The 25,578-nt window shown below is 42.1% G+C and overlaps 1 protein-coding gene across 3 annotated transcripts in view; it reads left to right on the top strand.

Moving 5' to 3' along the window:
- Positions 1 to 16,939: 16,939 nt before the first annotated feature.
- ATP8A2 (ATPase phospholipid transporting 8A2) overlaps positions 16,940 to 25,578 on the top strand; it is a 438,434-nt gene continuing 429,795 nt past the window's right edge. Inside the window, exon 1 of one of the 3 annotated variants that reach the window (XM_067466581.1) lies at positions 16,940 to 17,005. In XM_067466581.1, the coding sequence (XP_067322682.1) occupies positions 16,984 to 17,005 (22 nt within the window). In that variant the 5' untranslated portion in view covers positions 16,940 to 16,983. Of the gene's footprint in view, positions 17,006 to 17,718; positions 17,871 to 25,578 lie in introns of those variants that run through there. The other 2 variants (XM_067466582.1, XM_060770914.2) reach the window with 2 other exon arrangements.

The raw sequence follows: 25,578 nt of genomic DNA, 5'->3' as shown, positions 1-25,578 counted from the left end.
CATAATGTGTTTTCACACATATATATTTTGTCGTGTCAGGAGCGACTTGAGAAACTGGAAGTCACTTCTGGTGTGAGGGAATTGGCCGTCTGCGAGGACGTTGCCCAGGGGACGCCTGGATAATTTGATGTTTTTATCATCCTTGTGGGAGGCTTCTCTCATGTCCCCGCATGAGGAGCTGGAATTGATAGAGGGAGCTTATCCACCTCTCCCCGGATTCGAACCTGCAACCTGTCGGTCTTCAGTCCTGCCGGCACAAGGGGTTAACCCACTGCGCCACCGGGGGCTGTCAGTATATAACAACAACAACAACAACTTTATTCTTATACCCTGCCACCATCTCCCTGAAGGGACTCAGTGTGGCTTACATATGGGACAAAATGACCACAAGATATAAAACTAAAACAATCAATTAAAAGAAAAACACCATTAAAATAAAAGCATATATAATACAACAATCCAGATAAAAACACAAACATAAGAGTATAAGACAGCAACACTGAAACTACATCAGACAATGTTCAACAAAAACCAATGATCAGAATTACTAAAATTGGGGTGACCAGGCAATAAAAGGGCCGAACATGGAATAGTGCAAAACAGCGTACCATAAGGCTGGGGAATTTGATGAAAGTGCAGAGAACAGAGTACTATCTGGCAACCTAGGAACTGGGCATTTATAACGAAGGACTAGTCGTTCCCAAATGCTTGCTGGAACATCCAGGTTTTCAGATCCCTCTGAAAGGAGAACAGTGTGGGGGCTTGTCTAATCTCCCTGGGGAGGTGTTCCAAAGTCATAGGGGCCACCACCAAAGAGGCCCTCTATCTTGTCCCCACCAGCCGTACTTGTGAAGGCGTTGGAAGCGAGAGAAGGGCCTTAGAGCCCACACCAGTTCATATGGGGAGATGTGATCACAAAGATAGGCAGGGCCCGAACCATTTAGGGCTTTGTAGGTCAACCTGCACCTTGAATTGGGACCGGAAACTGATCGGCAGCCAGTGGAGCTGCTTTAATAGGGGCATCGTCCAAGACAGCTGGAGGACCAAAGTTTGGAAAGCATTGCTCTAGCTAGTAAGTTATAAATATATGAAATGCATGATCTGCTTTACCTTTGGTTACAGCAAAAAATAGCACAAAGATACTTTCCAAGTTATGGGATCCATAATTCCCAATATGTATACTTTCAGAGCCATAAAAATTCAACTTGAATAACTTCAACTTTTTAATCTGAGGTAAACTTTTCATGAGTCAGAACACTCTAATAGGAATGTTAGGTTCCAAGCAGTTGGGAAATGTATATAAAATGTGAAAACAGTGTATACCGTATAATGTTGAATCTACATACATATCTACTAGCTTTGTTATTGGAAGGTATCTCATAGTGCTTCTTTGGCAATGGTATTTTTATTATGTGCTTCCCTTTTCCAAGGGCTCAACCAGATGGGAAGTGCCAGAAAGAAGGGAAGCCTCATAAGTGAATGGCAGTTCCTGGTATTCTAGTATTTGCTTTTATATGCAATAGAAGCAGAAAAGAAGCCTTGCTGAATCACCAGTTGTACCCTGAGCATCTTGCATATTAAACATTTATATTTCTAGTCAAAATTGGATTTGTGGATTTGTGTACAATGGAGGGAGTAGCGGCCTATAAAAGAGATAATGCTTCCAGTTTCTGATTGCTTATTATGCCTTATTGCCTCCTTACGGTTACGTTACCTCTTTGGCTGCTTATTTTTATCATCACGTATGTATATAGCATCATTACTGCACATGGTTGTTGCAAGTAAAAGAACAACCAAGCTTTTCCCCCGCCCTCAAGGCTTGCAATCAAATGACACTAAAGGAAAAGGGGGTGACAGTGTGGGAGGGGATCAAGTCTTTGCTAAACAAATGTAGCTGAATTAGAGATGCTTTGTGGGAAGGGATCAAGTCCAGCAAACACTACCTATTCCTCACACTGATGCCAAGGTATCTCTAATTCAACTACATTCCTTTAGTTCAAAGACCAGCAAACTTCCTTCTTATAGCAGCCTTTTGGCCTTTGTGCTATATGAATATTATTTACCTTTTTAATCTGTTTTGGTTGGAGAATTGCTGGACTCCTGAACATGTTTAGAGAGTTAGGGGGAAATGTCATAATCTTGAATCAAGTGGGCACAGATAAGACAATTTGCAATAACAAGAGAATAAATACCAAACTAAATTGTGGAAGCAAGCATCAAGTTGGTTTCACAACTTTTGTGTGTGTGTGTCAGGAGTGACTAAGTCGCTTCTGGTGTGAGAGAATTGGCCTTCTGCAAGGACGTTGGCCAGGGGACGCCTGGATGTTTTACCATCCTGTGGAAGGCTTCTCATGTCCCCACATAAGAAGCTGGAGCTGACAGATGGGAGCTCACCTCGCTCCCTGGATTCAAATCTATGTCCTTTTGGTCAGCAGTCTTGCCAGCACAAGGGTTTAACCCTTGTTTAACCTTGTGAAGGCCTCAAACTAAGGCCCAAGGGCGCGATATGGCCCTCAAAGGTCTTTTACCCGGCCCTTGCTCAGGGTCAACCTAAGTCTGAAATGACTTGAAAGCACACAACAACAACAACAACAACCCTATTTCATCAGCCAAAAGCAGACCCACACTTCCCATTGAAATATTAATAAGTTTATATTTGTTAAAATTGTTATTCATTTTAATTATTGTATTGTTTTAAGTGTTTTTTGCACTACAAATAAAATATGTGCAGTGTGCATAGGAATTCATTCATGTTTTTTTAAAAATTATAATCCAGACCTCCAACAGTTTGAGGAACTGTGACCTGGCCCTCTGTTTAAAAAGTTTGAGGACCCCTGGTTTAACCCATTGCACCACCATTGGCTTCACAACTAATAGGAATCTGGAAAAAATGAGATTCAGTGTTACTTTCCTAATAATGCTATCTCTAGATAGCAGTGCACCTATTCTTATTTGAGTTTTCATATGATCATCGTCTTTAGAAAAAAAGGTAGAAGTAAATAAATCCCATAGTTCAAGAAGGCTTTTGAGATATTAGACATGATTTCAGGGAGTGCCCACTGCCAGCACCGGATGCTAGCAATATTAAGGGTTTACTGCACTTTATTATTTATTTATTTATTTATTTACTATATTTGTATACCGCCCTTCTCAGCCCTTAGGCGACTCATTCTGGAATGATTCTGACATTTATAGATCTATTTATCTCTCTTCTTTTCTAAATAAATATACTCTGAACTAAATTCTATCCTACTAGCCATCCCCTGTCATGCTTTGCTGTGGCCCAGTCTGTGTATATGTGTTTGTGTGTGTGTTTATGCATATATATGTGTGTGTATATTTGTGTATATATGTGGTTTTGTGCATGTGTTGTAATGTATTTTTTTTTGTTTTTTTGGCTTTTTAAGTCTCTTCTGCTGTGTTTTTCAGTGTTTTTATGAGTGATGGTCACTCATTGGCCTGATAGATGTATTGTGTCCAAATTTGGTGTCAATTCGTCCAGTATTTTTTGAGTTATGTTAATCCCACAAATGAGCATTACATTTTTATTTATATAGATGTATATTTGGCTTCTTTAGGAGTGAGCAGTCAAGAGCCTGGAATGCAGGAAAAACTGATGTTATTTAAAAGGATTTAAAATACCTTTCTAAAATCTCTTAAAGTACGATTGAACTTTGAACATAAGTCCTGAAAACATGGCTTGTGTTGCCTTTTCCCGCAACAGGTTTTTAAAATGGTCCCTTCTCTATTTTCTTTATGCCTTATTTTTTAGTACAATTGTGGCATATCCCACTCACTTGGATGTGAACTTCCTTGATATTTGTTATTCTTCTGAAATGATAGATTGAATCAGGATTTTTATTCATCTTTTCATAGTTGACCTGAGCCTCTTACCGACACAAACCTTGAAGTCCACGTTTTCAGATAATGTACTCTCTAGAAATGCGACTAGATTATTTCAAAATCTCTAACTTGACCATTGCAGCCTTACCATTTGATTACTTGTATATATCTCCTTCCAGGATCTGTGCAGATAAATACACTCCTTGCAACTATTTGTGACTCGTAATCCATCCCTGAGCTAGATTTATTGGACAGCTTATCTCTTTCACCTTTTGTATGGATGCACTGCAAGTGATTCTCTGAGCAGTTGGGTACAAGGCTTGCTATCTTTAAACTGCCTATCTGAGATGGGTGTGGTAATAGGAATAAGATTTTAAAAGTATAATATTGTACAGATTAAATGGTAACTGTCTTTCTGCTGCTCTAGAGACCAGAGCATTAGGAAGAACTTCCTGGAGAGTGGCATAGGTGGCTTGGTAGTGTGATGAAGTCTCCTCCTCTGAAGGCTTTTCTGCCCTGAGTCCCCCCCCCCCCCGTCCCCCCCCCCCCCCCGTCCCCCCGGACATAGAGCAGTATATAAATAAAGTTTTATTATTATTATTAAGGAGCTGCTTGGTTTGGAATCCTTTTCCTAACAATGCACATCTAGGTGCCTCTAAGAACCAGGACATGAAGGCAACAGCTGTCCTCTTGTATGTTCTCAGCATCTAATATAGATACTCGTTCTGCATGGAATTTTGAGCCTCTATTTGGTTGTCTAGTCATAACCACCGAAAGATTTATCTTCCATGTTGTGAAATGCTGGTTCACAGCACATTCAATAATATAGCTATTATGCCAAAAAAGTGTTCTGTGAAGTAAGCACAAGTGCATGTGCAAAAGAAATTAAATCTAACCATTCATCTGAATCACAGCTGTCAGTGGTGTTTTGTTTTCAACATAGAGGAACTATCCATGGTGCTGAAATTCCCATGGAGGAAAATTCTCTTGGAACTTTGTAGGTGTAAACAATATCTTGAGCACTCACAAAAACAATTAGAAAATACTGCCCTGCTATCTTATAATGAAAGAAAAATGGCATGCTCAATGTCCAGAAGCTTCCCACCAATATGAATCTTCCATAAAACTAGGTACATGCTTGTCATGATTTAGGAAAACAGAAGTGAACTTCTTACCACTTTCACTGGAATGGTACTGAGTGAGGATTGCTCTCAGAACTTCCCCACTCCATCATATATAATGTAAGGTAGGTCTACTATAGATGGACTACATAGCCCATTTCACCCAAAAAGGAAATGAAGGCAGCTCACAATAAACATGATGAGAAATACAATAAAAACATATTCTTAAATATAAAATATATGAACAATACAATTTGAAACTCATCAAGAAAATACAAGATACCCATTCAGTTAAAAACTTCTTCTGCAACAAGTGACATCATTGGCCAACTGCCTTTACTTGACTGTTATAAGTCAACTTAATCCTTGAAGTGTGTATTCCTTACAGGTTTGTTAAACGATTGTAGAGATAAAACATTTGATCAACCACATATATTTTAAAGTAAGGGACCAATCTCGATAAAATAGTGAACAGTAGAGACATCACACTGGCAATGAAGGTCTGCATAGTTAGAGCAATGGTATTCCCCTTACTAACCTATGGTCCAGCTCTATGGATGAGAGAGCTGGACCATAAGGAAGTCTGAGTGAAGGAAGATAGATGCTTTTGAACTGTAGTGCTGGAGGAAAATTCTGAGAGTGCCTTGGACCGCAAGAAGATCCAACCAGTCTATACTGCAGAAAATAAAGCCCAACTGCTCACTGGAGGGAAGGGTATTAGAGGCAAAGATGAAGTACTTTGGCCACATCATGAGGAGACAGGAAAGCTTGGAGAAGACAATGGTGCTGGGGAAAATGGAAGGAAAAAGGAAGAGGGGCCAACAAAGGGCAAGATGGAATCTTGAAACTGTTGTTACTTTGAATGAGCTATGTGTTACTGCTTGTTTTATCCTTCCAACACTAGCCAACAAAAATACGTGTTTGGTGAACATTGCTATATGGAATGCCCTACCTCTGTGTTAGAAATGCAAATGTATTGTTTGCTTCATTTAAAAAACACACACAAGGGAAATTGAAATATCTTGCTCTTTGTCTATACTGACATCTAGTGTCTGATTAAATAAATATGAGCACAGAGCACAAGAACTTCAAACAAAATTCTGGATGTGTACACATGTGAAAGATGTACCCACATGCACCCATACAAATTAAAAACAAGTAAGCAAATTATGACCCTTCTACACAGCCATATTACCCAGAATATCAAGGCAGAAAAACCCACAATATCTGCTTTGAACTGGGTTATCTGAGTCCACACTGCTCTATATTCCAGTTCAAAGCAGATGATGTGGGATTTTAGTCAGCTGTGTGGAAAGAAACTTAGAATCTACTTCCCTTGAGCAGAATTCTGCTTCCTGAATGTATCTAACAATGAATTACTGGTTACCACTTTTGCTAATGTTTGCTCTCATAAGTTGCTCTTGGGGACATGAGGCACTTTCTGAAAAAGCATGGCAGGCAATTCCCCAATCTGACAAAAGTGCTTCTTCAAGCAGAGACCTCCATTGGTTCACTGGTTTGGAGTTCCATTCATGAATGGAAGATTTTTTTTTCCATTTGCAGAAATTCCTTATGCACTTATTATCATGCATAAATGAAATCTTGTCATTGCAAACACTCAATCCAAATATTTTAATTGCCATGCAGGCACACACACACACACACATTCCGGTATTCAGCCATTCATTTAATGTTATTACTTTTAAAGCACCACTTCCTTTACTGTAGTGTACAGGAAAGTACAGTGCTTTACCATTTTTGTTTATATATTATACAAGTGAAGATGTATCAATGATTGTGAATGAATGTATCACAGTTTTGCTGTTTTGTGACAATTGATGATAGAACCAAGAAGGTGGAAGTTTTTGGATACTTGAAGTGTTTTTTCCTTTCACCTCAAGATTCCACTTGAACACTTGGAAGAATTTCCTGACATGAGAACTCTCAGCCTTGGAGTGTCTTGGAAGCTCTTTCTTTGGAGGCTTTTAAGCAGAGGCTGAATGGTCATCTGTCAATGGTATTTTGATTGTGCTTCTCCTGCATAATGGGGGTTGGACCAGATGGCCCATGTAGTCTCTTCCAGCTCTATGATTCTATGATTTAACTTGTCCAAGGTGTCCAAAGTGTTGGACCCTATCCCCAAAGTAGATTGAAAACCTTGGATAGCACATTTAAATGTTTTATTTAAACTCAGAATAGAATAATCACTACATTGGCATGAATCCACCAGAAAAGGCAAGAAATCTTGCAAAGAAAATCACTCCTGCAACTATTAGCCAATTGAAAGAAGTATCTTATAGGCACTTAATAAATAAACAAACAAGTTTTGAAGTTACTCCTATTTCATAAAAATGCAAAATATCTTGCTGTTCAATTCAGTCCAGCCCTTCACTTGATGGGTTAATGTTTTTTTTCACTTAAAAAAAATTGAAATATCTTTCATAATGAGTTTCCACAACTTCCAGCCATTGATTTGAGGGATATATATATATATATATATATATATATATATATATATATGTAATGTTTAGCTGTAATGTTCTTTAATTTGTGTTGTGAATCACCTTGGCACTTGTATGAGAAGAAGATGGTGTGAAGAAATAAAGACAACGATTCGATTGGGGGGGTTAGGAATTGCAATCCACTCTCCCCCCCTCTCCACAGACCCACAAAGTTTTCTGAGTTTTGAACATTACAATGTCAAGTACACATAAGTGATAGTAAATGTCTGAAGAGTTCATTTAAAATTTATAGCAGAATATAACTTATCTTCTGGTTATACCAATTCAAAACTACATGCTGAATGGGTTTCTTCTGTCTTGAAATCAATGAGAAAATAACCTTTTGATTGTAATGACATAGGATTGTTTACCCTCTCTGGGGAATAATCTCAAACTCAAAGGCAAAAGTTGTATTTACTGATATCTTGCAATAGGCATGCTATAGTCTTACATACTGAAGATGCTATCATTTATGCTCTGCTGAGTTTATCATTGATGTTTCAATATGCGGGATCCTTTTCATATCTCCTTTAATGGAAGATACATGATTCTTCTTTTTCAGAAAACAAAATCAATTTTGCTCCCTCAATTCTACTGTGATTTTCCCTTGAAAAGAATAATTTCTACCTGGAGGATTTCATTTTGAAGCAATGTGATCCTTATGAGCAATTGTTCATCATCATGGTGTTCCAGGGTACAGAAATGCTGAGGACTTTATGTGACTCTGCATTGTGCAGCAAGATTTTATTTTTGGAAGTGCTATTGAATCTGTTACCAGATATGCTTTACAAAACAGGGCAGACAAGCTTGCAAATTTATTTAGAAATAAATTCAACACCTCATAGTGCATCTAACAAAGTGGTTTTAGTTCTCCAAAGTTTAAGATATGATATAGTCGCTAGAATTTCTTTTGGTACAACACAAAAGAATCTGTTGTACTTGTTGCCACAGGTTGGGAGTATTACTGTTCAGAAGTATTACTTTCTTGGGGTACAACTTTCAGAATCTCCTAGCCAGTATGGCCAGTAGCTAAGCTGGCTGAGGATTCTGGAAGCTGCAATCAAAAAGAATGTTTCCAAACTGACTTGAAGATTGGAGCTTTATAATTCTGCAGTATCTCACATGACAGCATGGTGCTGAGTGCTTTCAGGTCTTGAAGCCATTTATTATTTTATTTTCATTCTGCATTTAACCGAAATCTGAACTAAATCTAGTTTCTTAATATTACACAAAGATAATAATGAAAGGGATATGAGCTGAAGAAATCTTCCCCATGTAATCCAATATTTCCTTCTTGTCTTATTGGTTGAGGGACTGAAGTTGCTCATAACAAAGTTGTTCCATGGATGGGAGTAAGTATGTCTAATTTAGGTTTGTGGAAAAGATCTAAGGAGAAGTGATGTTCTGCTAGTTTCTGCATGCCTATGTCTGGATGTGTCCTAGCAGAACGACTCATGGTGTAATGACTTTATAATGAGTCATGAGAGTGCTTAGAAAAAGACTCAGGAAATTCAAAGTATTTAGCTTGGCCGAGCTCAGTTCTTCAGGTAATTGAGGCTCTCAGGACAAGTGGGTTGAGCAGGTCAAATCCGGTAAAGCAGGCAAGACCACACACAATGAGCAAGTTCAGGTCAAGCAGGTCATGTCTGGTCAAGGTAATCAAGTCAAAGCAGACAAGATCAGATTACATAAGTAAAATCCAATTCATAAAAATAAGACAGGAGTAGGTACTAGGCAACTGAAAGGCTAATCTTTGGTAACATAAATGAGCCCTGCTGGCTACTGGATTGGGGGAGGAGCAACTCTGGAAGTGTTTCAAAAATCATTTATTTTTCCTATTTTTAAAAACAACAACATATGATTAATCTTTCTTTGAAAAAAAACATTCATAGATAAGATTGCTTTCTGGCCATATGGTCCCTGTAATAGGACAACTGAGCATATTGTCTCATTAGGAAACTAAAACTGAGAGAGATCTTGTTTAGTCTCACAGCATCTGCTGTATGGTTAGTTCCTCATCCTCAGAAGAGCTGACTGGACAGTTAAAGGCCTTTGTATGATTCTGCAGACATCTGTGAGGTCAACTAGAAGGAGATATACTGAAGAAAAGCAGGGCTGATTCAGCCTGTTTGCCCAGGAGAAAGTAGCCGAAGACTTATTTTTGTTGGAATCCTCTTCTTTGCATTGGAAGGATGGTCCTCATGAAGGATAACATTTAGTTTCTGCAAGTGGCAGGAGCTTTTTTTAAAGGAACAATGGGATGTGGTCCATTGTCATCTTACAGCCATGACGGTCAACCCTTGAGATGCTGTTAGACTGTCATGTCCATCAGCCTGAGCTAGCATAGTAGATGGTGGGGAATGCTAGGAGCTGCAGTTCAATATATCCAGAAAGCCACATTTCCATCCACAACATACAGATTGCTAGAAAGAACATGAAATATTCATTTATAGTATTATCAGTATATGCAATTAGGATCCTCTCCAATAGCTTTGTCTCAACTGTTAATCTCAATTAAACTTGTCAAATGGAGTCAGGGTTATCATCTATTGCTAAACATTTTTGGATTATACATTTACTTTCTTTATTACTGTTTTTTTAGCCTATACTTTTAATGTGCTTCTACAATAAACTGTTTGCTTACATTCTGAACTCTTGTGTGGTGCTGTCGTCATATATGTTCCCAGGCCTGGAGTGCAACAGCTCTGAGTTCCTGGGTGAAGTGGAATCCAACTAAGACTTCATTATCTGAATCCTCTTCCTGCCCTATTCATCAGCCAGTAGAAGACCTTTCCTAAATCTTAACGGCTGCCGAGGAAGCAGAAAGGATGGAGCTATATTATGATGTAGGACCTTGGCAACTGGAAGTGAACTTCAAAGGTGCCACAGGCCTCCCACACTTATTCAACATGTCAGGGGCAAAGGCAATGTTAGAAAACAAAAACGTTTGAAAAACAGAACCCAGTCTCCTTTTCAGCTTGTAAATACAGGACTGAACACTAGATTGTGACAGGTTGAAAAGTTGACAAGTTGAGAAAAAGCATACTGAGTAGACTTAGAAGAAGCTTAAAAAAGCAGAGCAAGGGTTAAAAGTGCAGCTTATGGTTATAATTTAGATCTGTTGAAAGAGTGAATCATCAGAGAGTAAGATATTGAAAGTGTAGCCTGTCCCCAAGGTGCTAAGCCTTTCTTGTTCAGCACCATGGACAGAGCTTGTTGTTGTTCATTCGTTCAGTCGTCTCCGACTCTTCGTGACCTCATGGACCAGCCCACGCCAGAGCTCCCTGTCGGCCGTCACCACCCCCAGCTCCTTCAAGGTCAGTCCAGTCATTTCAAGGATGCCATCCATCCATCTTGCCCTTGGTCGGCCCCTCTTCCTTTTGCCTTTCACTTTCCCCAGCATCATTGTCTTCTCTAGGCTTTGCTGTCTCCTCATGATATGGCCAAAGTACTTCAACTTTGTCTCTAGTATCCTTCCTTCCAGTGAGCAGCCGGGCTTTATTTCCTGGAGGATGGACTGGTTGGATCTTCTCGCAGTCCAAGGCACTCTCAGAACTTTCCTCCAACACCACAGCTCAAAAGCATCGATCTTCCTTCGCTCAGCCTTCCCTAAGGTCCAGCTCTCACATCCGTAGGTTACTACAGGGAATACCATGGCTTTGACTAGGCGGATCTTTGTTGCCAGTCTGATGTCTCTATTCTTTACTATTTTATCGAGACTGGGCATTGCTCTCCTCCCAAGAAGTAAGCGTCTTCTGATTTCCTGGCCACAGTCTGCATCTGCAGTAATCTTTGCACCTAGAAATACAAAGTCTGTCACGGCCTCCACATTTTCTCCCTCTATTTTCCAGTTTTCAATCATTCTTGTTGCCATAATCTTGGTTTTTTTGATGTTTACCTGCAACCCAGCTTTTGCGCTTTCTTCTTTCACCTTGATTAGAAGGCTCCTCAGCTCCTCCTCGCTTTCGGCCATCAGACAGAGCTTAGCGTATTTATATTTTAGGCTGAAATCTAGAGCAGATTTGTGTCTCCACCATTTTGCAAAGAAAGATCCCAAACACAAATGATCTTACTATAATATCATCTTCCCTAACCCTTTCCCCTCTAGGTGTGCTGGACTGCAATCTCAGCCATCCCACAGCTACTTGCAGTTTAATCAAATGGAAGGGCATCAGGTTCAGAGAAAGGTTCATGATTTGTGAGTTTGTTTAGCTGTAGATTTTATTGGAATATTTATTTTATTTTGTTTTATTTTATTTACAGTATTTAACTCCAAACAGGTTACAGAAAACACATACAACAAACATTCAATGCTGATTATATATCAATATCTGTATGTATGAATTTTTATCCTTTACAATTTAGCTTGTAAATCGCCTAGAGCATTTTGGATGGAGGGCGATTAATAAGTAATAAAATGATGATGATGATTATACAATTAACAAGGACAGAACAATACAAACAGAGGTAAAGGCAGTTTTCCCCATCTTTCCCATCTTGTCTCCAGTTATGAGGTAGTGCGGGGGGGGGGGGTGCTGTTGCTCCATCTTTCATGCTGAGGAGCTTTCCTCTGATCAATGTCCTTTTAGGAGTGCCTTTTATTAGTTCCCTGCTAAAAATGGTGCCTATTTTGCAACTCACATTTCTGCTTTTGACCTGCTAGGTGGATATGAGTTGGGGCTAACGATGGGTGTTCACTCTGCCTGCGCTTGAACTGTTGACCTTCTGATCAGTAGGATTGTTCTTCAGCGCAGAGGTTTAGCCCGCTGTGCTAAGCCAAGCCCCTTGCTGTGCTAAGCCCATCCCCATTTTTCTAGAATAGGCCACTCTTCAGGGTTGAAATCTCCCATGGCCCCAATTTGACCTCAAGGCTAAGGCTGTAAACACACCCCATTTGCATGCACCTGACCAAGCATTTGGGTCCATTCCTTATTGGATGGTTAGCAAGTTGTCTTACAATGCAGCCAGAGCACTCAATTGAGTGAAAGTCTTAACCACTCAGCTTATTTGTTTACCATCCCTTGTTTTTCAACCTGAGATGTTTTTTAACTGGCAGAAGCTCTGGGTTTGTGGTTGCTTTGATAGGGCAGGATTTTGAATACTCAATATTAAGTGAAGCCTGGCGTAAACAGCAGAGGCCAATCTCTCTGATGCCCATGACACTAGGATTTCACTCAGAATGCTTTTTGTTGTTGTTTATTTATTCAGTCACTTCCGACTCTTTGTGATCTCATGGACCAGCCTATGACTGAGCTCTTTGTCAGACGTGGCCACCCCCAGCTTCTTCAAAGTCAATCCAGTCACTTCAAGGATAACATCCATCCATCTTGCCCTTGGTCAGCCCCTCTTCCTCTTCCCTTCCATAATCTCCAACATCACGGTCTTCTCTAAGCTTTCCTTTCTTCTCATGATGTGGCCAAAGTACTTCATCTTTGCTTCTAATATCCTTTTCTCCAGTGAGCAGTCAGGCATTATTTCCTGGATAATGGACTGGTTGGATCTTCTCGCGGTCCACTCTCAGAATTTTCCTCCAACACCACAGTTCAAAAGTGTCTATCTTCCTTCACTAAGCCATTTTTATGGTCCAGCTCTTGCATCCATAGATTACTATGGTAATACCATTGCTTTAACTATGTGGATCTTTGTTGCCAGTGTGATGTCTCTACTCTTTATTATTTTATCAAGATTGCTCATTGCTCTCCTCTCGAGAAGTAAACATCTTCTGATTTCCTAGTCACAGTCTGCATCTGCTGTAATCTTCACTCTGAGAAATACAAAGTCTGTCACTGCCTCCACATTTTCCCCTCTATTTGCCTTTTATCAATCAGTATGGTTGCTGTCATCTTGGTTTTTTTGATGTCAGAACTTTAGTGTGGACTTAAAAAACTCTTTTGGAAATAGCACATACAAACGGGAGAGATCTTTAAACTTTCATTTTAAAAATAGAGTGGATTGACAGCCCTAATGGGCTCTTTTGGGTATGAAACTCCATGGATTTTTTGAAGCGAATTTGCAAACATCTCTCCAGGTTTGGAAAAAAGCGAATGTAGGGAAAAAGAGGGTCATAAGCTATGAGCTCATACAAAAGCAAGATGAATTCAAGGGCGTTTTCAAGGACATTATGTGCCCAAAAATGAAGATGAAAAAGAGGTGGTTCTGGCTTAAAGGAATGATAATAGTTTGAATTTCAGTGCTAATTTGCGTGTGTACTTTGCTTGTCCTTTAATAAACAATAAGATGAAGGGGTTGCTGTGAATTTTCTGGGCTGTATGGCCACGTTCCAGAAGCATTCCCTCCTGACGTTTAACCTACATCTATAGCAGACTTCCTCAGAGGTTGTGACGTCTGTTGGAAACTAGGCAAGTGGATTTTTGTGAGTGTTCCAGGCTGTATGGCCATGTTGCAGAAGCATTCTCTCCTGACGTTTCTCCTTCATCTATGGCAGGCATCCTCAGAGGTTGTGAGGTCTGTTGGAAACTAGGAAAATTATATATCTGTGGAATGTCCAGGATGGGAGAAAGAACCCTTGTCTGTTTGAAGTAGGTGAATATTTTGTTCATTTTCCATGTTTTTGTTTTCCTTTCTGTTGAAATTGTCCACATGCTAGAGCTAGTTACAGGGAGCAGTCTACCCCCCTGTTTAAGGAGCTCCACTGGCTGCTGTTCATTTTCCAGGCCCAATTCAAGGTGCAGGTTATCACCTACAAAGCCCTGAATGATTTGGGACCTGGCTACCTTCATGACCGCATTTCCTTCTATGAACCTGCATGACCCCTCCGATCCTCAGGGGAGGCTCTTCTCTCGCTTCCCCCACTGTCGCAAGTGAGACTTGTGGGGATGAAGGAAAGGGCTTTCTCTGTGGTGGCCCCTCAGCTTTGGAATTCGCTACCCGGAGAGATCAGGCAAGTACCCACCCTGGCAGCCTTCAGGAAGAGTCTAAAAACCTGGTTGTTTTGGTGTGCCTTTGAGGAACGAATACAATCCCCACACCATGACCAGCTCAGTACAATATGTCCTTCGATGCTCTTTATCTCACCCCTTAGTGATATTCACCCCACTGCTTCTTCCCATCTGAAATCCCCCACCAAGCACTAGTCATCCATCTCACACAGGGTTTTTATATTTTAATTCTACCTCTTGTAACTTGGCCCAGCCCGCTGGGCACATTTTTATTATTTCATTTCACTTCTTGTATTTGATTTTGTATTAACTTGTTTTGTTTATATTTCATTTGATGCTATTATTGCTGTATGGATTTTATTTTGATTTGTTGTAATTGTTGGGCTTGGCCTCATGTTAGCCACCCCGAATCCCCATTGGGGAGATGGGGCAGGGTATAAATAAAGTTTTATTATTATTGTTATTATTATTTACTGAAACAAAAACACAGTATGTCACAGCAAACAAGATATAAATGCTGGATTTTGTCTCACAAAATCACAAGTCGAACACTTCCCAAGCGTCTAGGACTGTGTTGTTGTTGTTGTTGTTGTATCACCATCACCTTTATGGTTATTATATTATTATTTATATATTATTACTATTATGCTGTTATCATCATCATCATCATCATCATCATTGTTACCTCCTCCTCTTAAGTGTCATTATATTATGGTCATTATATTATTATGTATATTATTTATTTATTTATTTACAGTATTTATATTCTGCCCTTCTCACCCCGCAGGGGGCTCCGGGCGGATTACAATGTACATATACATGGCAAACATTCAATCCCATAGACTCAACATAGATAGACAGACACACAGAGGCTATTTAACATTCCAGCTTTTTCATGTGGGTTTTCTGGCCACCAGGCGAGCTGTCGCTTCACCATCTATTTGTGACATTGATTAAGTACTTCCTCATTCTTTGCATGCTTGCTGGAGATTTTTATGATGTCGTAAATTAGCCTCCCTGCATTTTTTTTTTGTCGTGTCAGGAGCGACTTGAGAAAATGCAAGTCACTTCTGGAGTGAGAGAATTGGCCGTCTGCAAGGACATTACCCAGGGGATGCCTGAATGATTTGATGTTTTTATCATCCTTGTGGGAGGCTTCTCTCATGTCCCCGCATGAGAAGCTGGAGCTGATAGAGGGAGCTCATCCGCCTCTCCCTGGATTCGAAGCTGCGACCTATTGGTCTTCAGTCCTGCCAGCACAGGGGTTAACTCACTGCACCACTGGGGGCTCCCCGCATAAGTGGTACCTAAACGTCTTACTTGACAGATGCAGCTGTCTTTCAGGCTGCAAAGGTCGACAGCAAACTACACAATTTGGTCAGAAGCTCACTCTAACCCAGGCTGACTTTGAACTCATGACCTTTTGGTCAATAGTGATCTTAATGCAGCTGACTCCCATTATTATATCACCACCACCTTTATGGTCATTATATTATTATTTATATTATTATTATTATTTTAAAAATAAGAAGATGAGTCCACAGCAAACAAGATCACTCTGCTGGCTGCATTATTATTATTATTATTATTATTATTATTATTATTATTACACTTGTGGATTTCAATGGCCTTTCTATGCAGTCTGACATAATAGTTGTTAAGAGAGGTCCAGCATTTCTGTGTTCTCAAATAATATGTTGTGTCCAGGTTGGTTCATCAAGTGCTTTGCTATGGCTGATTTCTCTGGTTGAAGTTTATGTCACAAGACGAATGTGCTTAGTTTCCTTCCCAAGCTGGAATGTGTCCAGAGGATCAAGGGTCTGGAGAACAAGGCCTATGAGGAGTGGCTTAAGGAGCTGGGCATGTTTAGCCTGAAAAAGAGAAAGCTGAGAGGAGATATGATAGCCATGTATAAATATGTGAGAGGAAGTCACAGGGAGGAGGGAGTAAGCTTGTTTTCTGCTTCCCTGGAGACTAGGGCGCTGAACAATGGCTTCACACTACAAGAGAAGAGATTCCATCTGAACATGAGGAATAACTTCCTGACTGTGAGAGCCGTTCAGCAGTGGAACTCTCTGCCCCGGAGTGTGGTGGAGGCTCCTTCTTTGGAAGCTTTTAAACGGAAGCTGGATGGCCATCTGTCAGGGATGATTTGAATGCAATATTCCTGCTTCTTGGCAGGGGGTTGGACTGGATGGCCCATGAGGTCTCTTCCAACTCTTTGATTCTATGATTCTATGATTTCCCCAAACTCCACATTGTACTTACATTTCCCCAAAACTACATACACAATTTGTATGCCCATCTCATCACATATTTAAAAAGCCACTGCAGCCTGGCTTGTAGGGAGGCTCCTGAGGACATGATGTCCACTGGGGAAGCCCTGAAAAGTGAAATGCTGAGAAACTGGACAGGTTTCCCCATTTCCCGCGCGGCTTCCGCCTCACCTGCTTGGATCAAAGGGGACGAATCGGGTCTCCCTGCACCCTCGTGGGCTCGGGGCGCTTGGGACCAGGCGCGTCGCTTCTGGAGTGGGAGGGAGCGGGAAGGAGGGAGGGAGGGGGGCGGACGGACAGACTCCAAAGCCGGGACTGGACCTGCCGGGAAGAGCCGCTCGCCATGGAGCCGGGCCTGCAGCTAGGTAAACGGGGCTTCAGGTCCCTGGGTGTCCCAGAGAGGTCTCGGACTGTCTTTAGACCAGGTTTGCGCCAATTGGGACCCTCCAGGTGTTTTGGACTTCAACTCCCACCATTCCTAACAGCCTCAGACCCCTTCCTTTTCCCCCTCAGCCGCTTAAGCGGCTGAGGGGGAAAAGGAAAGGGTCTGAGGCTGTTAGGAATGGTGGGAGTTGAAGTCCAAAACACCTGGAGGGTCCCAATTGGCCCAGACCTCCTTTAGACCTAGAACAATCCCCTCTCCCTCCTCCCCTTGTCCTTGCAGACCCAGATTGCGACTGTAAGCAAGCTCGGATGCCAATGCCAGGGCTTTCTCTTCCCTGTAATCCCTTGCAGCTTGAGACCGGCATTGCTGCTTGGCTCTCCTCCACACCAAGGACCTTGGCTCTCCTCCGCGTCCCCTTTCCTTCCCTTCCCGCAGGAGGAACCCCCCTACCCCCCAAGGACCAGATTTGCCCCCTTCATTCCTTCCCCTTTCCCCTTCTTTTGGCGGCTCCTGCAGTCCCGGGGAGGGTGAGGGGAAAGGGAAAGAGAGGCCGGCTAGAGCCGCAGTGGAGGCAGAAACCTCCTCCTCCTCCTCCTCCTCCTCCTCAATCATCCTCCTCCTCGATCTCCTCCTCCGCTGCGCGCTCCCGCCGGATGCGTCCTTGCCTTGCGCGCCCGTGGATGGCGAGGCGGCTGGAGGGGGTGCCTCCCCCTTAAGCCTGTCTCTTTCGGGGCGCCCCTTCCTCCTTCCCCCTCTTTCCTCCTTCCTCCGCCTCGCCGGAGTGATGCCCAACAAGGCTCTGAAGATGTCCTTGCCCAGGAAAACCAAGATCCACTCGGCGGCTGGTAAGAGCAGGGGGCGGTTGGGCCGGGGGAGGAGCGGGTGTGCGTGGATCCCCTTCCCCCGCAATCCCTTCCTTTCCCGGTTCTGCATCCTTGGCATCTGGAGGGCGGGGAAGGGAGCGAGCGGGCCTGCATCCTTCGTGTCTCTTGGAGGGCGGCGTTACGCCCCTCTGGGCCTGGCAGGCTTCGATTGGAAACGGGGAGGGACTCTGGTTCCATCTGCCTGGATCGATCGCGTCCCACTTTGGCTTGGAGTGCTCCGAGGAGGAGGAGGAGAAAGGAGGGCGGAAGGAGGGAAGGAGAGGGCGAATGTAGCTCCTGTACCAACCCACACGACCTCTTCCATCATCTGGAGAGGCCCTGCTCGCGCTCGAGGGAGAGGGCCTTGTCGGTGGTGGCCCCCCAAGGACTTCAGTCATGCCTGAAGTCCTTCCCAAGGCATTGGCATCCAAGGCATTGGCATCCGAGTCGCAATCTGGGTCTGCAAGGAGGAGGAGAGGAGGAAGAGGGGATTGTTCTGGGTCTAAAGCAAGTCTGGGCCAATTGGGACCCTCCAAGTGTTTTGGACTTCAACTCCCACCATTCCTAACAGTCTCAGAACCCTTCCTTTCCCCCCATGCAGTCACTTCCCAAGGACAGTCTTTAGGAAAAGCCTGAAAACGTGACAGTTCCAGTGTGCCTTCCCAGAATAAGGAAAAATTCCCAGCAATATGTCCTCAGAATGCACTTTACTATTGGATTGGGTTGGACTGCGCTCCCTCATTTCTTTTAAAACCCTTATAAGATATATCCTATCTTGATCATGCCCAGCGTTTACCTTGATCATGCCCAGCGTAAAAGCCATAGGCTTTTAAATCCTTGAGTGTTATTGTTTATTGTCTATATGTGATTTATATTAACTACTAGCCGTTCTCTGCCACGCGTTGCTGTGGCCCATGTGAGGGTTCTGTGTGGGATGTTTGGTCCATTTCTATCGTTGGTGGAGTTCAGAATGCTCTGTAATTGTATGTGAACTACAAATCCCAGCAACTACAACTCTCAAATGTCAATATTCTATTTTCCCCAAACTCCACTAGTGTTCACATTAGGGCATATTGAGTATTCGTGTAGAGTTTGGTCCAGATCCATCATTGTTTGAGTTCATAGTGATCTCTGGATGTAGGTGAACTACAACTCCAAAACAAAAGGACATTGCCCACCAAAAAAACCCTTCCAGTATTTTCTGTTGGTCATGGGAGTCCTGTGTGCCAAGTTTGGTTCAAGTACATCCTTGGTGGGGTTCAGAATGTTCTTTGATTGTAGGCGAAATATAAATCCAAGCAACTACAACTTCCAAATGACAAAATCATTTTTTTAGTGAAGGACATACATTGGGTTGTTAGGTGTCGTGTGTCCAAATTTGGTGTCATTTCGTCCAGTGGTTTTTGAGTTCTGTTAATCCCACAAACAAACATTACATTTTTATTTATATAGATTGTGTTGTATTGCTTTTGTTTAATGCATTTTTGTTTGTATTTATGTGTTGTTGGGCTTGGCCTCATGTAAGCTGCTCCGAGTCCCTGGGGGAGATGGTGGCGGGGTATAAATAAAGTTATTATTATTATTATTATTATTATTATTATTATTATTATTAGGCTCCTGCTGCTGGGCTGCCAAGAAAGAGGCCACGTTTGAGCTGCAGGACCATCAACCTGCGCGCCTCTGTGGATGTTGGTGAGGGCATCCTCACCAACATTGGGACCAGGTTTTCCCCTTCTCTGCGACATGCAATCCTGATATTCAGGGCCCTGTATTGTCGAAGACTTTCATGGTCGGAATCACTGGGTTGTTGTAGGTTTTTCTGGCTGTATGGCCATAGGAGTATAGTGTCTAGATCAGTGTTTCTCAACCTGGGGGGGGGGGGGGGGGTCGTGAGGGGGTGTCAGAGGGGTCACCAAAGACTATCAGGAAACACAGTATTTTCCATTGGTCGTGGGGGTTCTGTGTGGGAAGTTTGACCCAATTCTATCCTTGGTAGGGGATCAGAATGCTCTTTGATTGTAGGTGAACTATCAATCCCAGCAACTATAACTCCCAAATGTCAAGATCTATTTTCTCCAAACTCCACCAGTGTTTACATTTGGGCATATTGAGTATTCAAGCCAAGTTTGGTCCAGATCCATCATTGCTTGTCCACAGTGTTCTCGGGATGTAGGTGAACTACAACTCCAAAACTCAAGGTCAATGCCCACCAAGTCCTTCTAGTATTTCCTGTTGGTGATGGGAATTTTGTGTGCCAAGTTTGGTTCAATTCCATTGGTGGTGGAGTTCAGAGTGCTCTTGGATTGTAGGTGAACTATACATCCCAGCAACTACAACTCCCAAATGACAAAATCAATCCCCCCCCTTCAACCCCACTAGTATTCAGATTTGGGCATATCAGATATTTCTGCCAAATTTGGTCCAGTGAATGAAAATACATCCTGCATATCAGATATTTATATGACGATTCATAACAGTAGCAAAATGACAGTTCTGAAGTAGCAACGAAAATAATTTAATGGTTGGGGGTCACCACAACATGAGGAACTGTATTAAGAGGTCACAGCATTAGGAAGGTTGAGAATCACTAGACCCAGGGAAGTCATGCTACCCCTCTATTCTGCCTTGGTTAGACCACATCTGGAATACTGTGTCCAATTCTGGGCACCACAATTCAAGAGAGATATTGACAAGCTGGAATGTGTCCTGAGGAGGGTGACTCAAATGATCAAGGGTCTGGAGAACAAGCCCTATGAGGAGTGGCTCAAAGAGCTGGGCATGTTTAACCTGAAGAAGAGAAGGCTGAGAGAAGACATGATGAGGGCTGTGAGGGGAAGTCATAGGGAGGAGGAGAAGAAGAACTTTATTTTTCTACCCTGCTTCCATCTCCCCGAAGCCATGCCCAGGTAACATACAATTAAAAACAGAACAGCAAATATCAAAACAACATAAGAACAGCATAATCATAAACAATAAAATAAGCATCTTACGCAACAATATAGTCTCATTTTGGGGGGAGGGGACCAGGATAGGTTGTTCAATAAGGTGTATAGAACAAATAGTAGAATAGGAATAGAACAATTATAACAGGATAATTGCAACTTAACTTGAAAATGCAGGAATCAAAATAGCAACTTGAGTTCAGATCATGGTTAGGAGCCATCTATCAGGGAGGAGGGAGCAAGCTTGTTTTCTGCTGCCCTAGAGACTAAGACATGGAACAATGGCTTCAAACTACAAGAAAGGAGATTCCATCTGAACATTAGGAAGAACTTCCTGACTGTGAGAGCTGTTCAGCAGTGGAACTCTCTGCACCGGAATGTGATGGAGGTGCCTTCTTTGGAGGCTTTGGAAATCCAGCATATATATCTCATTTGCTGTCACATAATGTGTCACATACTGTGTTTTTTTGTCAGTGTAATAATAATAATAATAATAATAATAATAATAATAACACAGTCCTAGACACTTGGGAAGTGTCCAACGTGTGATCCAATACCACAGCCAGCAAAGTGATCTTGTCTGCTGTGGACTCATCTTGTTGTGTTTCAAATAATAATAATAATAATAATAATAATAATAATAATAATAATAATTTTTATATATCCCACACTATCTCCCCATAGGGATTCAGGACAGTTTACAACAAATCAGCAAACATTAATGGCTTCAAACTACAGGAAAGGAGATTCCACTTGAACATTAGGAAGAACTTCATAACGGTGAGAGCTGTTCAGCAGTGGAACTCGCTGCTCCAGAGTGTGGTGAAGGCTCCTTCTTTGGAGATTTTTAAGCAGAGGCTGAATGGCCATCTGTCGGGGGTGCTTTGAATGCAATTTTTCTGCTTCCTGGCAGGGGGTTGGACTGGATGGCCCACAAGGTCTCTTCTGAATCTATGATTCTATGTGGCACACTGAGCACTCAATTTGTGCAAGAGCCAAAGATCTGTGAAGTTGTGCATTACTCTGAGGCATAACTGGGTTGTAACTTTTGGTGGTTGTTTCTGTTGTTTTTTTCCTTATGGGTGGCTTCTTGAAGTTTCCAGAAAAATGCAACGTAGCCATCACTGTATCCCACACTTGAGGAACCTAAGCAAAATCAGCCCTTCTAATCCCCAAAGATATTCACCATAATCTTTTATACTTATGCAATTACTTTGGTCTAGAGGAGTTGGAGTTCTACCACTCCATCTGCTCAGTAGAACCACATCTGCAAAATCATTTGTAAAACAGCAGCGTACAAGGCAATATATATGTAGTTCACTGGAACTTACAATTCTGTTTGGTCTGTTTTTATACGGCAGATAGAAAAGCAATTATTAGCCTGAGTGGTTGAATCAATGGGAACTTGGTACACTACAATTTTTCTGACTTTGACTGAATCAATAGTCTCTTCTGGTTAGGACTAACAATTACATTTAGACCAGTATCTGGGTTGCAAGGGTAGGAACTGTACGATTCTCCAGATGCTTTTAAACTGCTGGTTTCAGCATTCCTTGGCATTGGGTTTACTGACTGGCGATTCTAGGAGCTGCAGTTTAAAAAGACCTGAAGGATCACATGGTGCCCACTCTGGTGTATTGTGATTAGCTGAAATTCTTTCTACCCACTTTCCCTGCCTTTAGTTCTATAATTAGTATGCACTTCCTCATGCTCAGATGGAATATCCTTTCTTGCAGTTTGAAGATATTGCTCAGCGTCCTAGTCTCCAGGGCAGCAGAAAACAAGCCTGCTCCCTCCTTTCTATGACTTCCCCTCCCATATTTATCCATGGCCATCATGTCTCCTCTCAGTCTCCTCTTCTGCAGGCTAAACATGTCCAGCTCTTTAAGTCGCTCCTCATAGGATTTGTTCTCCAGACCCACCCTTGATCATTTTCAATTGTGGTGCCCAGAACTGAACACGCTATTCCAGGTGTGGTCTGACCAAGGCAGAATAGAGAGGTAGCATGACTTCCTTGGATCTAGACACTAGATTCCTATTGATGCATGCCAAAATCTCATTGGCTGTTTAAGCTGCTGCATGACATTGTTGGCTCATGTTTAACTTGTCCACAAGGATCCCAAGATCTTTTTCACACGCACTGCAGTTGAGCCAGGCATCCCCCATTCTGTATCTTTGCATTTCATTTTTTTCTGCCTAAGTGGAGTATTTTGCATTTATCCCTGTTGAACTTCATTTTGTTAATTTTGGCCTATCTCTCTAATCTGTTAAGATAATTTTGAATTCATTTTGAATTGGAGTATTGGCTATCCTTCCCAATTTGGTGTCATCTGCAAACTTGATGATCATGCCTTCTAACCCTTCATCTAAGTCATTAATAAAAATGATGAACAGGATCAGGACCAGGACAGAACCTGGCTTATGGCATTCCACACATCACTTCTCATAAGCAGGACAGAGAAAGTGTGTTCCTAGCATGAACTGAATTTGTGAGGTTTGATTCCTCACTTCCCTTGTATTACCCCATCGCCTCATGTGTACATATATATATGTTCTGTGTAGACAGGGGTGGGATACCCAAGGTCTTAGTATAGTGCCCGCCCTGTCTAACCTCAACATTGCAGCATTCCACTCATCACTTCTCATAAGCAGGACATGAAACCCACCTGTACTTTATTTCAGCTGCCTAATTTAGGTCATTTTCTTATTATTACTGTTAAACAATTGGGGGTCAGAAAGTCTGGTTGAGTATTCCTTATCCAAAATGCTTTGAATCAGAAGTGTTTTGGAATTTTGGGGGGATTTTGGAACACCAGTATTTACATATTAGTACTTCTTGTTCTACCAGACTACCATAGAGGCACCAGGTTTTCATATTTTCACAGTACTTACTTTAGTGGACAGTATGTGGTTCACAGAATATGTGAATCCTTCTAAAGGAGTTTTGTACTCCCCAAGCATTATCTGGAGAGCGGGGTGAACTCCTGCTGTTAGACCCAGCTTCTGCCAACCTAGCAGTTCAAAACCATGCAAATGTGAGTAGATCAATAGGTACTGCCATGGCAGGAAATTAACAGCACTCCGTGCAGTCATGCTGGCCTCATGACCTTGGAGGTGTCTATGGACAGTGCCGGCTCTTCGACTTAGAAACGGAGATGAGCACCACTCCCCAGAGTTGGACTTGACTAGACTTAATGTCAGGGGAAACATTTACCTTTACTAAGTTTTCTCCTGACCTCACTATTTAAATCTGGCTGTTAATTGAACCACTGAATTTTGGTGGGAAGCCACAAAAAGCCATTATAGCAAGTAGAAAATGCTCCCACATCCACCAAAATTGTTTGCCCTGCCTTTTGTATCCCAAATTGAAATGGCCACCTTAAAGCAACTAAATTGATTTAAATTTAAATTATTCTGTAAGATGCTGATGTCTCCTTTCCTGTTAAAACCACAGACAGCAAAGGCACACATCTTTTCCTTCCTGGCACTTTTTATGTTCCCCAAAAATACGCTATGTCGATATCAAATTAGGCAGGTACAAAGTGCTTTTTTTGTCTCAAAAACATTATTGGAACCTGCAAAAATTTAGAGGTCAAATGTTCACGCCAATTGTATTGATTCAAATAAAGAAGTGCTGCTGCAAACTTTTGTGATCTCAGTCCAACAGGAGACAGATATTGTTGTACCAGAGCGGCAATTACGGTATCCTTTTTCTAGATTCGCAGAATTAATCTATAAATGTTAGACACAATGATGCAGGGCCATGTATATTTTGGATGAGGGGGGGATTCGCGATCTATTTTTCCCAGCAGGGCTAGTCTTCCATCTCTGTAGGTCTGTATTTGCAAGAGAGAAGTTGTTTTAGGTTGTATCCACACTGCAGAATTAAAGTAGTTTGACACCACATTGTGTGCCATGGTTCAATGCTATAGAGTACCGGAATGTGTACTTTTGCAAAATAGTATCACCGTCAGAGAACCTTGGTTCTACAACAAATTACAAATCCCAGGGTTCCATAAGAAGGAGCCATATAGCAATTAAAGGGGTGTCAAATTATAATTCTATGGTTTATTTTGAACTGTTGCTATAATTCTGCAGTGTGGATTGTCTCTCAGGGCCCATCCAAACAGGGCCTATAACGTGGGAGCTCCCGTGGTTTTACCGCAGGTGCACATACAACGTCTCCGACAAAACTGAATTAATTCAGGACAAAACAGGAAAACTCTGCTTTGTCCCAAATTAATTTGATAGCCCATTAGACCTTTGTGAAAGGCGTGGGTCTCATGGTTTATGGGCTCTGTGTGGAGCCCATAAACCACGTCATGCGATCCCTGTGCCCAATCCACACAGCTTTCTCTAGCTTTTTGGGTTCTATGAGCCCAAAAAACCCAGAGGACACCAACACCCCCAAAAGACTTTGAAAATTAAATAAACTTAGCCAGCTGCCATTAAGGTCCTGCTGGAGTCCTTCTGGTGCAGAGAAATCATGTGCTGGGGGGGGGGGGGGGCAGAAGGAAAAGCACTCCTCACCCATCCCCCTGGTCTTTTCTATGCACTAGGAGGACTCTGGCAGGACCTTAATGGCAGCAGGTAAGTTTGTTTAATTTTTAAGGCCTTTTGGGAAGGGGTTGGGTATCTGGTTGCTCTCCTGGAAGGTACTGGATAGCATCTAGATACCCCCTGAGGAAAGTACACGCTTTTGGGGTGGCATGGAGACTAAACACCACTTCGACCCAGGTTTTTAAAAC

Source organism: Anolis sagrei, chromosome 3 (genome assembly GCF_037176765.1).
Source record: "Anolis sagrei isolate rAnoSag1 chromosome 3, rAnoSag1.mat, whole genome shotgun sequence".
In the NCBI taxonomy this organism is placed as follows: Eukaryota; Metazoa; Chordata; class Lepidosauria; order Squamata; family Dactyloidae; genus Anolis; species Anolis sagrei.
Note: the sequence above shows the minus strand (reverse complement) of the source record. Positions and strands in the feature narration are given on the sequence as shown.